This window comes from Sitophilus oryzae, unplaced genomic scaffold (assembly GCF_002938485.1).
Source record: "Sitophilus oryzae breed Bouriz unplaced genomic scaffold, Soryzae_2.0 scaffold_1442_pilon_pilon, whole genome shotgun sequence".
NCBI lineage: Eukaryota > Metazoa > Arthropoda > Insecta > Coleoptera > Curculionidae > Sitophilus > Sitophilus oryzae.
Window position 1 is genome coordinate 6,133,380 of NW_022146107.1, and position 18,045 is coordinate 6,151,424.

The following is an 18,045-nucleotide window of genomic DNA, read 5'->3' on the forward strand; positions in this document are numbered from 1 at the left end:
TTCCGACTACGAACCGATGATTCAGAGTTCGAGGCCGGGTCAGGGTAAAAACTTTTTTATTTTATTTTCGTTTATATTCTGATCCTATTCTGATAGTAAAGTATTAATATTTGTTGTTTTTTTTGAATCACCAGAATTATTTAATACTTTACTATCAGAATTTAAACGATAATAAAATAAAAAAGTTCTCGGGGACTTTCTCCTCGGGGAAAACACTCCTCGCTTGATAGGCGGAACCTCTACGCGCTACGCTATGGACTCGCTCGGTTTATACTCAATACTAGAATTTAAAGGACTAATAAAAAGCTTTGTTTTGGTTCACGCTTTAGGACAGTTCGCACACGCGTCGTAAGCGTTTTATGTTTTGGTTCATTTGGAATTGATTCTGAATGTTTACACAGCTGTTTTGGTTTCTGGCTGGAACTGGTTCTGGACCGTTCTAGGATCGTCCTAACGATTCGCGCCTCTCAGTAGGGACGGTTTACGAATTAACAGTTCGCACATGCGCAACAATAATAATCTTGGATGTGTTTTGGTTTATGGTTCTCTCGAATTGATTCCGAACCGATCCGAGATAATAGCTAGTACGCAATTTGTTCTGCGCAATTCTAGAATCGTCCTGAAATTCGAACCAAAACAAAGCTAAAATATAGAATCCTCTTTCAATGCGCAGTAGGGAACGCAACGTTTTCCGGCAACCAGACGGGCCGCATGCTGTTCCAGAGAGCATAGTAACCGATATATTAAAGAGCCAGCTTTCTTAAAATACCTGTTTTCCTGACGTTGCTAGCTCCCGTACTATAATTGTAGAAAGAGACTGGGTTTAATTTTATTATAATAATACTTTTCTTATACCGTATGATCGAGAAAAAAACGGCGTCAGCGATGGCTATGAAAATGAAGATCGCTGTCAATTTATATTGGAAATGTCATCGATCGTCATTTCCCAGCTAACTGGACGCCGTTTTTTTCGATCTTTCGATCATAGGGTACTTTTTATCAAACCTTGTCTCATCCGCCTACACAATAGCCCCCCATACACAAGAAGATCTTGCCTATGGAACAAGTCTGGCAGGATAGCCTGTGGCTGACCAAGTCTGTTACAGGCCAAATCCGCACACTTAATCTGTCAGATTAGATTGTTCTAAAAAACGAACGAAGGATAAAGTTGGCGGACTTGTAAACTTTCTTTCTAAGCGGCAGTTTTTATTACTATAAACATTTATCTGTATAAAAACTGCTATAACAGGTGGAATTTTGTCCCAAACAAGAATATTTAATCGGGTAAATTTTGATCTGCAGACCAAATCCGCAGGCCAAATATTCCGTTGTATGGGGGGCTATTGTCTCATATTTAAAAAAATACCTATAAATAACATTTTACCTGTCATGTTTACAAAAAAGATGGATAAATTACAGCATCTTTACGTAGTTTTAAAAAATAATATAATTTTACAATTTTTTTACACAGGATATGATTTTTACAATTACCTTTGCGTGTTTGCGAAACCACTACAAGAATAATTATGTAGTAGTATTCTATATTTTTTCTAAAGTTCAATAAATAAAACCGCAGGTAAAACGTAAAATACCTAGCCGTGGCTAAGATGGAAGACCGTTCTTCATAACTTCCATCAGTTCTCTAGCGACGGACTTCCGTTTTAACTGGCAAACAAAATGTAAGGTAAAATGTTATGTGTTCGGAGCTTTAGGTAATATGTAATTTTCCTTACAATGTTTATTTAATTTTAGAAGAAAAAGAATTATGCATCTGTATCAATATTTTGTTAAAACGTATCATTTAAGCAAAGTTTACATATAATTCTGTAGATTTTGATTTAGGTACGAGGTTTTGATTTAAGTAGAGGTAGAGATAAATTAGTAGTTGTATTTTGATATTTGATTGCTCTTATTCCAAGAAGTGAAAACAACTATTTAGTCAGTTAATCAGAGAGTTGTTAGAAACATATTTGTAAATAACCGTCTTTAATTACCTATATCTTATATATCTTATCTTTATATGCTCATTAAAAATACGTAAGACTAAATTAAACCCACTTATAGATTATATATACAGATTAGCAAATAAAACAGTAAAAAAATATTTATTTTTTTAATGCTTTGGTTATTTTAAATTCGTATTATTTAATTTTTCTAAAATATTTTTTTTTCTGTTGCAGAGATTTAAAGGCTGAAAATTTGCTGTTAGACAGTGAAATGAATATTAAAATAGCCGATTTCGGTTTTTCCAACGAATTTACTCCAGGAAGCAAGTTAGACACGTTTTGCGGCAGTCCACCTTACGCTGCACCAGAATTATTCCAGGTGGGATTTAATTCATTTTTATTTGAATATTTATATATCATATTATTATTTATAGCAACTAGGTTTATACATAGCAAACAAAACGACGAATCTCATTCATACGAGATAAAAGAAATGTATATTAAAATGTTCTAAGATGTTTAAATATATTTTGATATAATCTGTATTCACTATCAAGATTGACGTTGTGGGGGTGTGGCCTGGAGGCGGGGCTATACATCCTCTGACATTGCGCACCAGTGATCTGGAAGACCACCTGTACCCTTGCTTGTTAAACAGTATTCCAAATCGTATATTTTCTCAAATGCCATAGACAACAATTACAAATGACTTTTTTTTATAAAATATCAAGAACATAAGGTTTACATTTTATTGTATTTTCTACACTTTTTCCTCTACAGTGTCCTCCTAAAATTGTTCTTCTGATTACTGTGTTTTAGATTCATTTTTGTTATTTAGTAAGTAGTACAAATAGTTCTACAATAAAGAGCTGAAGTGTATAGTCTGTCCAACGACAAAATCCTTGACAGTGATAGATGTGTCTGTTATAATTTTAAAGTAGTTTATTTTATTTTACAAAGAAATAGGTTGGTACGACTGGAGCGCAGAGCAGGAAATTAAAATATTTAAAATTTTAGTGATAAGTGATTACTTCAAAATATTATGAACAGAAAAATATATATTTTAGGGTCTGTATTAATACAAAACAAAGGTGTATGTTAAATAATACACCACACCCAAAAAATCTAAGTAAACTATTTCTTTGAAACATGAAGAAACTTCGCGCATTTATTATTATATTTATCAATATATCGAATAAAAAGTTTTAATATTGCACAGGTACAATAAAACACAACATAAATATAACAAAAAAAAAATATTTCAATAATTTACAAACACTTCCTGAATTAAAACCTATCGTCTGATGTCTTTACTTTACAACTACTCCAGTTTTTAATAACATATACGGTATACAATCTTAATTGATGGCTAATACAACTCTGGGTCAACACTTATTTTCCTTCGACTTGTCCTCCACTTGAATGAATGAAATCATCCATGTTCTATGAGAATTGCCTTCTCATTTTATCAATCTGTTATATTGTTTTAGGGTAAAAAGTACGATGGTCCAGAAGTAGACGTTTGGTCGTTAGGCGTCATCCTTTACACTTTGGTATCGGGCAGCTTACCATTCGACGGCTCGACGTTGCGGGAGTTAAGGGAGCGCGTTTTAAGGGGCAAATACCGCATCCCCTTTTACATGAGCACGGACTGCGAAAATCTGCTCAAAAAGTTTTTGGTGCTGAACCCGGCGAAACGAGCCAGCCTCGAGACCATCATGAAGGACAAGTGGATGAACCAGGGGTACGTGGGGTTAGTTATTAATTTTTCTTATAGGTGTTGTAAAACATAGATGGTATGGTATTAGCATGAAATTGTAGTAAGTTTTACAGTTCTGCAGCAGTGTGTCGGGCATCTACTGGGTGGTGCGTTAAAGTATTTCAAAGTCTGTATCTTGTGTCAATATTAGTCTGGTATTTATCGTTCAAAGAGCCATATGTAATAAAAAAACGCGAAACCATTACAAAATTACAATTGCTTTAAATATTAAAAATATTCATTTTTTAATTCTCCATCTAACAAAGGAATAATATACATACATATATCATTTTAAAAAAATCCCGTTCCACTCATGCTTTTTTGAGCCACCCTGTAGAAGTTAAAATATTTTCCTGAAATATATCCTAGTACATACTTTAGGTCCTGAGTTTTTTATTACAGGATCCTAAAATTCCTAAGTTTTTTACTACAGGAGCTAGAGATGTCCGACGCACTGTTGCCGGGTCAATAGGAAAAACTTTCAACCGTTGCAACCCCTATTTGCGGCAAGTTTTTGATAGGCACCCTGTAAGAAGTGTATTCTCCTATTCATAAATATATGTAAAAATTAAGTTTTGATTAAAACTACGACAAGCATAATATTCATGCAGCCGGATCCTGTACTATAATAAAAACGTGAATATTTGCGAAACCGTTAAATATTTTGAAATACTTTAAATCGAAAAATATTCATTTTTTAATTCTTCATCTAACAACCTGAACACCCTGTATAGTTAAAATTACGATATTTGTAGCAAAGTTAAGTACAGACTATCTAAAGTAAATATCTAATATACTTTTGATTTCAGAAAATTTCTTGTATTTTTAATATTTTTTTTTTAAAAAAAGCTGGGGAAAACGCTTCTTTTTTTATTTATTTATTAATATCTCTGAAACTATCGAAACATATTTAATAATATTTTAGGATCATGCAGAGTGATCAGAAAGGAAGCTAAAAGCAATAATGTACAGAGCTAATGAGAGGCTAATATACAAGTATTTTTATGTTCCATTTAAAAAAAGTCATCTCGATCCACTCATACTTTTTTGAGCCACACTGTACAAGTTAAAATATTTTCCTGAAATACATCCTAGTATATACTTTAGTTTGGCACTTATACAAAATTCCTAAGTTTTTTATTATAAGAGTTATAGATGCCCGACACACTGTTGCCGGACTCGTAGGAAAAACTTTGAAACGTGGCAACCCCTAGTTGCGGCAAGTTTTTGATAGGCACCCTATAATAAGTCTATTCTCCTATTCATAATAACGTAAAAATTAGGTTTTGATTAAAAATACAATAAGCGTAATAATCATGCAGCCGGATCCTGTACTAATACTATAAATATGATATGATACATTAATTTGTTAAAGTTATATTGTTAGAACTTTATAGTTATCAACATATTTTACGAACATATACATCCTATATTAAAGGACTAATTAATTATTTTCAAAATTATTTTAATATTAAATTGTAACATTGGCTCAAAAAATATAAAGTAACGCCTAACAAATACCAGTTAATGTTGTATTGTACTCAATGTAATGCATGCTATAGGATGAAATGTTTGTTGAAATATTAATTAATGTTAATTTAATTTCAGATAAGACTATATTTAATAATTTCATTCGGCCAAATGTACATCTGATTTGTAATGTAAACAAGTCGTTTTCTTATATTTATATTTGACACTTTATGTTATATTAACTGGTTATTGTCGTCAAATTTCTCTAATTTAAGGTAAATAACTCAGAAGTTTGAAGGTGTCTCAACATCACTGCATGAAATGTGTTAAGTAGATACATGTTTTAAACCACCATTATATTAGATTGAGTTATCGTTAAAGTTAAGTTTTTTACACTATAATTTTCTTTTATAGGTATGAAAACGACGAGTTGAAACCTTATGTTGAACCTGAAGCGGACATGAATGATCCAAAGAGAATTGAAGCTCTAGTTTGTTTAGGCTTTAATAGATATGATGTAGAAAATTCCTTAGATTCTCAAAAATATGATGATGCCTATGCAACATATCTACTTTTAGGAAGAAAAAGTACAGACGTATGTAGCCATTTCTTTTTTATATGCGTAGCAGTGTTGTGACTGTTGAGATTTTTGTTTGATTTTCTTTTGTTTTTATTCTTAAGGCGGAGATTGACTTGAGCCGAGTGCTGTAATGTAACGCTTGTTCGTTCATGGAAGTATCCATATTGTTCAATTGCCACTAATAAAAAAAGACTAAAATAAGGAAGAATTAGGACATAACCCTAAAAGTTATGTCAAATCATCGAGCTTGACATTTGAAAAATTATTCTCACATTTATTATGTGTCATCTGTTTGACAATTTGAAATTGGCGCGCGGAGCTTGCGACCAATGGTGCCGTTTATCACCAGTGACGTAGTGACCAACCTGCGCAATATCATACCTTGTATTCTTTGTATCATGCTAAAAACCCGACTGTCGAGTGGAGCACCGTTGCTGTTCGCGAGCCGCTCACTTCGTCGATTTTTTCCCCGCATTGTCTAGCGAATACTCGTATACCACAGTGTTACATAGAGCTCGGCTTAAGTCAAACACCGCCTTTAAATTCAGTCTATTCAGTGTAGTAATAGTAGACGATTTTAGAAATATGCACCACTTTTAAAGAGTCAAAAAGGGGATTGTTACATTTTTTCCATGCGGTATTGCCGGATTTCACATCAAAAATTTAAAATATTTTTTAAAGTTTGAAATTGTATTGCCACTAAAATTGCACCAATAATAAATATACCAACAGTTAGTAATTTTAATACAATTGTAATATTATTGGGAATTCTATTGGTAAAGTAAATCTCATTTAATTCAATTTTATTGTCTCTTTTCATATCTTAAACAAGTGAACTGGCAACCCTGTACATTTTTATTTATAGTCCGATTTTTTGAAAAATGACGATTGCGCATTATAATGAGCTTATGATGGCGATAATAGTCCTCCCCTTTGATGAAATGAAATATTTACCCGTGTCGTTCATCAATACAGCGAATAAAATCCAACAACAAATTAGGAAATTTCAAACATTTAAATATCGGTTCCGCATGTCTTCCGATTTTGATACAATCGTTATCCTTCTGTCAGACAGCATATATCTGTGAAGAAGAATTTTCATGCATTAGAGACAGAATGGATATCATGGAAATACCGTCTTCTTTCAGCGTTGTTCGGCGTTTTATTTCATACATTTGAATTTGATTTAAACTTTTTTTGCTCTGATTGTTTACGTATTCGCTGGGGTTTTTGGATTTATGTTTTGTTATTTCTTGCTTCTTTTATAATTGGTTTTACACATAGTGTACAAATTTGCAACGTGCGATCGTTCGCAGACAAAAATTATAAAAAATAATCGGACAACTTTTTACGAATTATACGTATATCCTGAGTAGTGAACCAATCAAACTCGGAATTCATTTCGACTTAACTAATTATGTTTTTATTCTTGCGTTTTCGCATTTATTTACTACTTGTCAGAAATAATTAAGATGCGTCAATTTGAGTTAGTTATTTCACTAGCGTAACGGGGTATTTTATAATTATTAAATATTTATATTAACCAATTTAATAGCTAGTAACTTTTATTGGCTTAAAGTAAAAAAGTAGCTAATTATTGAGTCTACTCTGCTTTATATTTTAACATGTTGTAATTAAAATTAGAACGCCATTGATAAACCGCAATTTAAATACCATATTATAGTTCCTTTGCGGTTGCGCTAAATTTGTTTATATATTTCTTTCTTGTTTTTTATTCAATAATGTAAGTCAACTGCCTTTATATATAGCTTTATATAATTTTATAATTGTAATAACCCTAGGTGGAACCAAATCTATTGCACCTAGGGTTGCCAGATTGTTATAGCTCAATTCCGGGATAGTAAACGAGGGCCAAAATCGGCGTCGAAAAATAAATTACACATCACCACCTCTTGCCTTGGGTGAAAACTAAGTTAAAATAAATCATAGTCTAAACTTCTTTATTGACACAACACAAACAACATAAATGAAGGTAAATATAATTACCAAAATAACATTAGATGAGGGGAAATAATTAGACATAAAAGAATGAAGCTAAATCAAAAAGTGTGATGGAATAATGTTAAGCCATAAGTGTGTATTTGTTAATTTGTGAACTACATAACATTTGGCTTTATAATTTGATTGGCGCTTTCCGCGATAGTATATTGAATGTCCGTGATATGTGACAATTTATCTGAATTTTACCGCAAAACACAGACGTCTGGCAATTCTAAATTGCACCAAGCTGGTATAAGCGAAATTTAATTGAGTAAACATGAATTTCTAGCCCGAAAGCGACGGTAGTCGAAGTGGTTCCAGTCTATCATTAAGGAACATGACGGGGCAGCAACAACCCGGAGCTCCGCAACCCACGGCTCAAAGTCCTTCTCACAGAGGCGTACACAGGTCAATCTCGGCCACCCATGCGAAAACGACCAGGAGGGCATCGAGTGGAGGTGCGTATCACGGTGTTGGCAGTAGCTTTCAATGTATATTGTATATTTCTGCTCAATCTCAAGTATTTCAAATATTAAAGAACAATTCTTAAATAGAAAACAACACGTTATCTTAGAAATAGGACAAACAAATTAATGAAACTATACAGGGTGTATCTTTAATAAGTGCGGAGAATATATAATTTAAGAATATAATAATTTAAGGGATCATAGATCTGGACGGACGTAAGAAATATTTTCTATTTCCATATATAAAAGAAATTAAAAATAACCCAGTTATTTGACTTTTTAAATTCAAAAAAATCCTACATTTTGGTAATATTGTATTTGACTAAGAGTGGGTCCCAAGGGGGACCCTCCACTGAGGCCGCGAGGGCCTATTGTGGCTTTGCGGGAATATTGTATTTGACTAAGACATTTTGGTAACCCCGCCAACCAACCGGCAATCAGCCAGATCTCAGCTTATTCGACGCTTTATGCTGCCACATCGATAAGAAAATATACACTAAATTTGATTGAAAGTACTTTATGTACTTCATATGGCGATAAGAGAATCTGCAATAATTGTTAAAATTTATTCTTTCAATTTGCAAAAAACTGCAAAATATATTAGGGTGTTTTAATATATTAGGTTATTTGCGTTTTTTTTAGAATTAATAATGTCACTGATACAATTAAAATTAATTTTTGTAAGTTATTGTGTAAAATATTAATATTACTGTGAACTTATAAACACATAAATATGTAAAATGTGGGTAACATGGGAGGTCGCAACGTTGTAAGCACTGATTGGAGATGGGTACCAACGTGTAGGTAAATCAAATTTGGGCATATGCCTGGTATATCCTAGAAGGGGGTAGGGTATATACCCATTGAGGAATATTGTAGATATATGCCCGGTATATACTATTATACGGGGTATTTAATATGCAGTTGTAGGGTAATCTCCTTTAAAGTCCGACCGAGATCTCGGTCTCAGTTACAATCATTCTCGGGTAAAAATCAGGCCGATATCTCGGTCTTGTTCTCGGCATAAAAAGGCCGAGGTTACGCTCGATACGCTCATAAATAAGCTAATTTGATGATTGTGAGCAGTCGGCCTTATTATAATAATATATATATATATATATATATATATATATATATATATATATATATATATATATATATATATATATATATATATATATATATATATATATATATATATATATATATATATATTATTATAATAAGGCCGACTGCTCACAATCATCAAATTAGCTTATTTATGAGCGTATCGCTCCACCTATCGTTGCGTGGATGAATGAAATACTCGTCCGAAGTCAAAAAAAAAAGAATGGATCATATCTGATCCATATATGATCTGATCAAATCACGAAGGGAATCCGTACGGCTGAAGAATCGCCTTCGTATTTCTATGCATAAAGGGTATAATGGCATTTACCCAAATTGGGTATATACCGGGTGCAAGACCTTGGGTATTTACCCAAATTTATACAGGGTGACCCTTAAATAATTACAAATATTTTTAGGGGTAGTATATCTGGACCGCATAAACACGATTTTGAGTTTTTTTGTAATTTTTTTTTAAAATTTGGAATTTTTTTAAAACATTTTTTGGGTTTTTAGATCTTTTAGATTTAATTTAGTCCAGTTCTATATTTATAGATTTAAATACAAAACTGGACTAAACTCAGTCATAATATGTATTAGCTAACTGCGGCGTTCATTACAATAAATCCTATTCACTACATGGGTATGATTTTTAAGTTTAGTGTTACCATACTTGATATCAAATGTTGATGCTCAATTACTAATGTTTTTTTATAAACAAAACTCTATTTCGTTTCTATACGTTCTATTAATTTTTCTAAGAACAGAATAAATTTTGCATAATAAAGTAACATTTTCAGTAACAAGATATATTCGATGAATAATAAATATCGTAACTAGAAACATTTCAAAATTATATTATCTTTTTTATAGGATATTTATATATTTTTGTCATATTTGTTAAAAATATAAGTACTTGAGATTTGCAGAAATTAATTTAATTACAACTGCCTTCAAACACAATGTGTACCAAAGAATATTCTTTATTAAAAAGTACCTCTTTGTCTAGCTTTAACTTCGCTTTTCTAACTGTACAGTGGTGTGTGATATTAGTACAAATTTCTTTCTAATTCTCATCCATATCTTGTAGTGTTATTGATCTATATATGTATATGTTACTTGAGAAAAATTGTTTCTAACATTTTTAGGTTTCCGAGGTTTGGCATTTGGTACCCCTTTACCCTTGGCAGGTAACACTTGGTTTGGTGCACTACTAACAAACTTGTCATTCTCTGTTATTGTAAATGTCAATTTTTGTACTGTGCTTAATAATACCTACTTATCTGTTGTTTGATTTGTCCCGATTTTCTAAACGTGTGTTTAGGTGTGAGGTTTTTATCCCGGCAGAAATTGACATTTCTCTGTAACTCTGGGTATTTTCGATATTCATATAGAATTAACCAATAAAGTAGATTCCATATACTTGATAATTGCAGTTGTAATTAGATGCCTCAGCTTTGTTTTTGTAAATAAACAATGCTAAGAGCATACAACTAGTTGTGACATTTGCTTAATTTTATTTTGTCACAACTATTTGATTTTCTTTACACATATAAATATAATACATGATAGCTAGGGTGTGTAAAAAATGGTAATACGTGAATAATATCCAGCGATAACAAATATCCATACTACAGGAGGTGCCAAGTAGTTGGCAAAATATTAAATATTGAGTTACCTATTGAAAAAAGTTTTTTATGCGGAATTACTTCAACATACCCAATCACAAAAGAAATCTGAATAAAAAGTTAAAAGCTAAATAACTTTTCTTTTTTTTAGATTTTCGATTTTACATCTAAATTATTTTTTTTTTGTTTTGGATGGTGAAGTAATTCCGCATAAATATTACTTTGGCTCCTCAATATTATATTTTCCCTTTTTTGGCGAACTTTTTGTACACAATATATAATATTCAGTATTTTTGTACACACATTGATCTAAAAGAATTTTATCAAATATATTTAAATAATTTTAATTCCATCGCGTCACTTAAATTGACTTAAATATTTGTAATTTTAAATTAACTGATATATTTGATATGTGTAAATTATCTAACGTAAAAAAATATTTTTTTCCGACTCAAGATTTTAATTGTAGCTTTTTTTCTTACTCCCCAGGTGGCACTATAGGTAAGTACAAATGAATCGCAAGCTTGCTGTGTTACTTTCAAACGAGTAAGAGCGGCCGAGCTAACCTGTTGTTGAATTATTATAGGCGAGACGTTACGAACTGGACCCCAACCACAAGTACCTACGTCTCAAACTAATAATCACCAAACCGGTTTCAAACGACAAAATACGGTAGATAGCGCCACCATTAAAGAGAACAGCGCTAGACTAAATTCTAGACCGGCAAGTGCTCAACCAAAGACCATTACAGAAAATAGTAAGTTGATGATGTTTTTTTATGCCAGGAAAAATCTAAGATAAATTTTATGCTATGCACAATTTATTCTCAAGTTAGAACTTAAACTTAAATTAAGTCATACAAACAGTTTGTGTTTGTTTATACACTAACAGAGTTCTTCACACGACACGTTTAGTAATAGAACAGCCTATTAAAATTCATCTTTCCAAAAAAATCCTTTATGGGTATTTCGCCACTGCACTGCAAGAAAATCTACAAAATAAAATAGTTATTTTTTTGTAAACACTTCTGGGCGTTAAACCTAAACGGACACTGCTTGTCAGAAGTTATGTTTATAGTTATACAAATTTGCCTAACAACGTTCTGTTAAGAACGTTGTTAGACGTATCTGTTTTAAGAAAGTAAAGTGTTCTCGAATAGTTGAATTTAAATATTTTAAATAGTTTTTTTTCTTTATTTTTTTGTATTTTTTTGCTTCCGACGACGGAAAGAGATAAACTTTCCGAAACGTTAAGCATTTTTTTCTTTGTTAGGCAAATTTGTATAACTGTAAACATAACTTCTGACAAGCAGTGTCCGTTTAGGTTTAACGCAGAAGTGTTTACAAAAAATAACTATTTTATTTTGTAGATTTTCTTGCAGTGTAGTGGAGAAATACCCATAAAGGATTTTTTTGGAGAAACAGCCTATTCATTAGACAGCGGTTCTATTTTCTTTAATTTGAAGTCTATAGTCTGTCCAATGACAAAATCCTTGACAGTGATAGATGTGTCTATCATCTTAATTTCAATGTAGTTTATTTTATTTTACAAAAGAAATAAGGTTGGATAATTGTGGTTCAGTTACAGTGGTTAAAAGTTTAGTGACAAATTATTTCTTTTATATTATATTTCGAAATAGAATGAGCAAGATAGAATCCCCATATGAAAAAAGACTGTATAAAACTGAAAAAACATAATCAAGTTATTTTCAAAAAATATAATATTTTAGTATGTGTGTTAATACAAAGCAAACAAATGCCTGTGTTAAACCAAACACCACATACAAAAAAAAAGTATAAAAAAGAACAACTATTTCTGACTTAAAGAAAACTTCCTACTCCTATTATATTTATCAATCTAACTTCTATGTACATGTTTTACTCTACTTAAATTTTTATAATCATTGAATTTATAACTTAAAATTTACAGGGTCTAATGAAAAAATGAAGTTATACATTTTTCTTAACTTTTTATTTCACTTTCTGTGGTCCAGGTAAAACCGTACAACCCCTACATTTAAAATGTTCTACTACCTTCAATAGATTAACCTGCATGTATCACAATAAATATCTCTGAAACCCTGTATTTAGCCATACATACTCAATGTGGTTTACCATTTGCCTCCGTGAGGTGGCACACTTCACTTAGATTAATAAATATTTGTTAGGGTTATGTGAACGAATTCATCACCGTGGTACATTTATTTCTTAGTTTATCAGAATATTACGTGGAAGTGATTAAAAAAGTACTATCTTGATACTATCTAAATTATCTAAAAAAACTTGTAACAAATGGGTGTTGTGAAAACATCTGTATAGTGCTAATATAAAACTAAAGTCTATCCAATAAGTGTTAAAAGGTTTTGATAGACAACATCCAAAACTAACAGAAAATTCAATTTATCTGTGAATTAAAATGACATCGACTGTCACTGTTAAGTATTTTCTGGTTGGACAGACTTTACCTACGAATTAACAAATTAAAACACACTGTCATGTAATCTGTCATACGTACTTTCTTTCGTCATACTACATTTTTTTTAATATTATATAATATTTAATTATTACACTTTGTTAATTGTTGTTTTACAAAACTTTAAGTGTTTATGATGTTTGTATATATTTTAATTAAGTAAATATTTCTATGAAATATCTAAAGAATATTTGTATTTTTAAAATTCAATATTACCATTTGTCATGGAATTGTTTTTGAATTATTATTGATTAAAGATTGAAGAGACACTTGATTTTTTGGATAACTAACTATACCTATTAATCGTGTAGGATTTTTGTTTACTTATTTCATTAAATATTAATACAATATTCAAGCTTTTCTGAGATATTTTATTTAACAAGAAGCTTCTTCCAAATATTTTCATTGTTACCAACATTTTATCCTCTAATAAAATAGAATCACTGTAGGTTGCTTATACATCACATGTCTATACTATATATTCAATCACAATTATAAATCACTAAAATGTAGAGAAGTCATTTCTTCAAGCTATATTAATATTTTTTCTTATTTTACATTTGCTATTCTCCATGTGTCTACTCTCTGTTTTGTTTTTTTTCTGTTCTTCTATGTTTAGTGTTGTAGCATCTGTTTTATTTTTGTCATATTAGGAGTACAAGCTACAGCTAGAGCTCGAACTGTATCTAAGAATACGACGTTATCTTTAGGGACCACAGTTGGTAGGCGATCGACTATCAGTTATGATGGAAAATCGGAAAGTACAGAAAAGACTAATATAGCTCCTGATTTGCCTGGGTGAGTAATGTATTAACATTTAATAAATAATATTGTAAAATATGTGTGTTATTTATAATATCTATTAAATATTTCTAAATAAGAATTAAAATCGGGAAGAACCAAAACAAAAACAAAGTATAGTTGTCATGTATACACTTAAGTAACTGTATACTTAATTCGATTTTCCTTTATTGATTATGAGTAGAGAAAAAAAAATGTTTATAACATGGCCAAATATTATATTGATGCATACAGTGATATGAGAAATATTCATTAAGGACATTTTTAGTAATAAAATTGACCCATTTGTTCTGATAAAATTACTTATCGTTTCCTGTCTGAGAATTAAAGTTGTATTTTTTCAAATGGACATTTAATAATTGTTTCACGTAGTCTTATTTACTACATACTTATCTTAAACATTTACTATAAAATTCTCATTGCAATATATACCTTAGTGTTTTCTAATATATAAGCATTTTTTAATTAAATTTTAATAATACTAATCATATAAAATAATATAATATTACCAAGTGAAATCATGGGAATGTAGTATAATGGTAGTATATTTTATGACGTGGCCATTAATCGGGTCGTACTGTAACCATCGAGAAAACATTAGGCCGGGCAGTTCTAACGGAAAAATCTGATCGTCATCGAAAGAAAATCGGACGATCGTTATAAAATTTCATCTAGTTGTGGAATGTTTCTAGTTACCTTTAAACGTTACTTTATACAGGGTGCTACAAATTCGAGGTACGAGCATTGGTATCTCGGAAACCGTAATAGAAACGAAGATGGTTAAAATCGGAAACAGTTCACCAAGATGCCATCAAAAAAGTTTAAAAAATTCAAGGATTGCGGAGTTTTTTTTGGAAAAAAACGGATTTTTTGAATATCAGTTTTAATAATATTGCAATAATAATATTTGAGCAAGATTTAAAAGTGTGAAAAAATAAATGCCGGTTATTTTATATTTAAGTGGATATTTTTGTGTATTGGTCTTAACAAAATTATCTTTATCAAAAATCTTATCAACAGCATCAACAATAATTTAGAATTTCATTAAAAATAAAACGTTATTATACTTTCCAAAATGTAATATTCCTGATGCTGAAAATATTGTCAGAATTGTCTGTTATAAACAGACTTTTTAACGCCGTTTTTTTTTCGATTATACGGTCCTTTTAATGCGTATCTTAATATAATATTTATAGTTTTGGTTCCTATAGCGATCTAATTTTTATTTTTAATTTTCATGATTATAAAATTTCAATGCAATACTAGGGCTGGCATTGATGATCTTGGGTGCCGATTTTCGTGTGTACGAAGAGTACGGTCAACGCACTTAGCAAAATAAGATGTACTGAATAAAGACAGAAAGCAAGTATTTTCCCAAGCGCATAGAATCTAGGGTCAGATTAAGTACTTATGTAATAAATACTTCGTATTTTTGCTCTCTCCGACTTACTAGATTGCCATAGCGATTCACTCCTATACATGTAAATGCCGAACCAAAGTTTAGCTTGCCAGCAGGGTATACATCTAATTTATTATATATAGAAAGAATGACGTCACGCGTAAGCCGTCAGGCCTTCTGCCTTTTCGATGGTAACGGTCATAGGTAGTAGATTAATCCTGTAGTATTCCCAACCATCCACAAAGACATGATAATAACCTTCTCTACACTGCTCTTTTCAGTGCAATATTTCCTGTTTTCTTAATTCCTCTTATATAACAGTAAAATAACACTTGATCTCTTTTTGCTAACCGCATGTAGACCCGAATCGTTGGGTGATACCCTGAGACCTGTCACAGCTAAGGGCCACGTCAAGTCTGCGTCTGTGAGCAGTAGTGGTCCACCCGAACCCCAAAATGCCAATGCTAATGACCCTTTACGTACTAGGTAGGTGTAGGCTTGAAATAGGTGTCCTAACCTTGGAGTTGATGTGTTAACTGACTGATTTAAAAAACATCATTTTAGTGGCTAAAGTTGTTTATTTTTGTGTTTGCTTTTTGTTTCATTATTATCAACTGCACAAATAATATATTGCGTTGATTTCTTTTGATATAACTATACAAGCCTTGAAATGTCATTTGTAATTTTGACACTTAATTAAGACAAATAATGACGTAAATTAAGACAAATAATAGAAAACTTTTCAGAAAACAGAATATTATTTGCTATTTTAAGGAACACTTTCGTACATTCCATTAAATAGGATTTTCAATTTGATTTTGATCTATTCTGTTTATAAGTAATATACTTATTTGTATGTTATTTGATTTTTTTTAAACCACAAAAAAGTTTAGTAATAAGATTCACTTTATTTTGGAGAAAAATGAGTGCAATGCTATCTATCAATTTGTATGTGTTCCAAATACTTTAATCTTATTAAGTACTTACTTACTTATTATTAAGTATAGAGTGGTGTAAATTTAGTGCAATGTACTTATAATATATAAAAATAATGGGGCTGGTTAAGGAATATATCTTTTGTATATACGAGTTACGTTTAGAGTTTAAAAATTGCGAGGAACATATCATAGACTATTTTTAAAATGGTACTTCTTTTGTCGTAATTAAAAAGGACGTTTTTTAAAGACTTTTTCTCACAAATTTAGCAACTTAACTAACCTAACGGTTAACGTGTACTAAAAATAAAACTTCGGTGCCCGCGAAATACCCATTTAAAACACAAAAAATCTAAACAAAAAAAATTACCCCAGAGATTAAGCAACACTATCAAAACACGCCTACAGCGTATTGTGATTGCTATTACCGCCAGCTGCAAAAAAATAAAACAGCTGTAAAAAAATAAAAATATTCTATATTTGTGGGATTCGATCCTCTGGCCCCTTGTTCCCAAAGCGGCCGCCTCTCCCACGGAACCACAGGCTGCTTTCGTAATGAGGGTATAGCTAGGCATTATTTAGTGCGGAAAGCTTTCTGATTTTTCCGTGTACTTAAATATTATAATAGATTACACGTTAACATGCACCGAGACACAACGTTAAATTTATATATGCTTCTGAGTTTCTTCTTATAGCGATTTTTGAACACAGTAGAGCGACAGTAATATGTGACGATCTTTTTTTATCCTCTATGCAACTAAGTCATAATTTTAACTACATCCGATAATGTGGTGTGGTTGGATCAAACTCTCATAAAAGTTGTTTAAAAAACGTGTTCTTTAAATTATGACAAAAAATGGCATGGTAGTGAAAAAAACAGTGTTGATGTCGTGATCATAATTATTTAATCCCATTCGCTATTTTAAATAAACTCTGATAGTGACTATACAAAAGATGATATGATTGAACAGTAACAGTGTCTGTTATTTTTTTAGATTCCTTGGATAGCTTTATCTTTCCACCCCACCAGCTTTGCTTTATTTTTATTCCTGGTACTAGCGCAAGGCGTATAATGTACCATACGATCGCAAAAGTGACAATAATTTCTGTCTGTTCGGGTACTATATGACATTTATTGAAAATGTATGTCATATTTATTGAAAATTGGCATTATAATTTGCCATGATTTTCTTTGAATTTTATCTGTACTAACAGGGTATTTTTATTTGTTTCGCACCTATATACAATAGGCGTTTTTTATTATTTTTTTACAATTTCAGTCGAACAAGCGCTTCACCGGCTGCCACGCGGCAGCAAGCTTTTCCCCGGAACACTTCGTCGAGAAGCACCTTCCACTCGGGCCAAACACGCCCCCGAGCACAATACACTCAGGGAACCCCCGGAGATTCGCCGCATACTAGGCCTTCGTTTTTTGCTAAATTCAGCCTCAAGGGTTTCACTAAAAGGTAAGAGACCAATT

The 18,045-nt window shown here is 31.5% G+C and overlaps 1 protein-coding gene across 18 annotated transcripts in view; it reads left to right on the plus strand.

The window, feature by feature from the left end:
* LOC115877133 (serine/threonine-protein kinase MARK2-like) overlaps window positions 1-18,045 on the plus strand; it is a 136,733-nt gene that overhangs the window by 99,573 nt on the left and 19,115 nt on the right. For 5 of the 18 annotated variants that reach the window (XM_030893279.1, XM_030893276.1, XM_030893260.1 and 2 more), the window contains 10 exons: window positions 2,181-2,325; window positions 3,437-3,699; window positions 5,590-5,770; window positions 8,046-8,214; window positions 10,479-10,520; window positions 11,448-11,459; window positions 11,545-11,715; window positions 14,084-14,228; window positions 15,991-16,116; window positions 17,846-18,031. In XM_030893279.1, the coding sequence (XP_030749139.1) occupies window positions 2,181-2,325; window positions 3,437-3,699; window positions 5,590-5,770; window positions 8,046-8,214; window positions 10,479-10,520; window positions 11,448-11,459; window positions 11,545-11,715; window positions 14,084-14,228; window positions 15,991-16,116; window positions 17,846-18,031 (1,440 nt within the window). Of the gene's footprint in view, window positions 1-2,180; window positions 2,326-3,436; window positions 3,700-5,589; window positions 5,771-8,045; window positions 8,215-10,478; window positions 10,521-11,447; window positions 11,460-11,539; window positions 11,716-14,083; window positions 14,229-15,990; window positions 16,117-17,845; window positions 18,032-18,045 lie in introns of all 18 variants that reach the window. The other 13 variants (XM_030893277.1, XM_030893271.1, XM_030893269.1 and 10 more) reach the window with 12 other exon arrangements.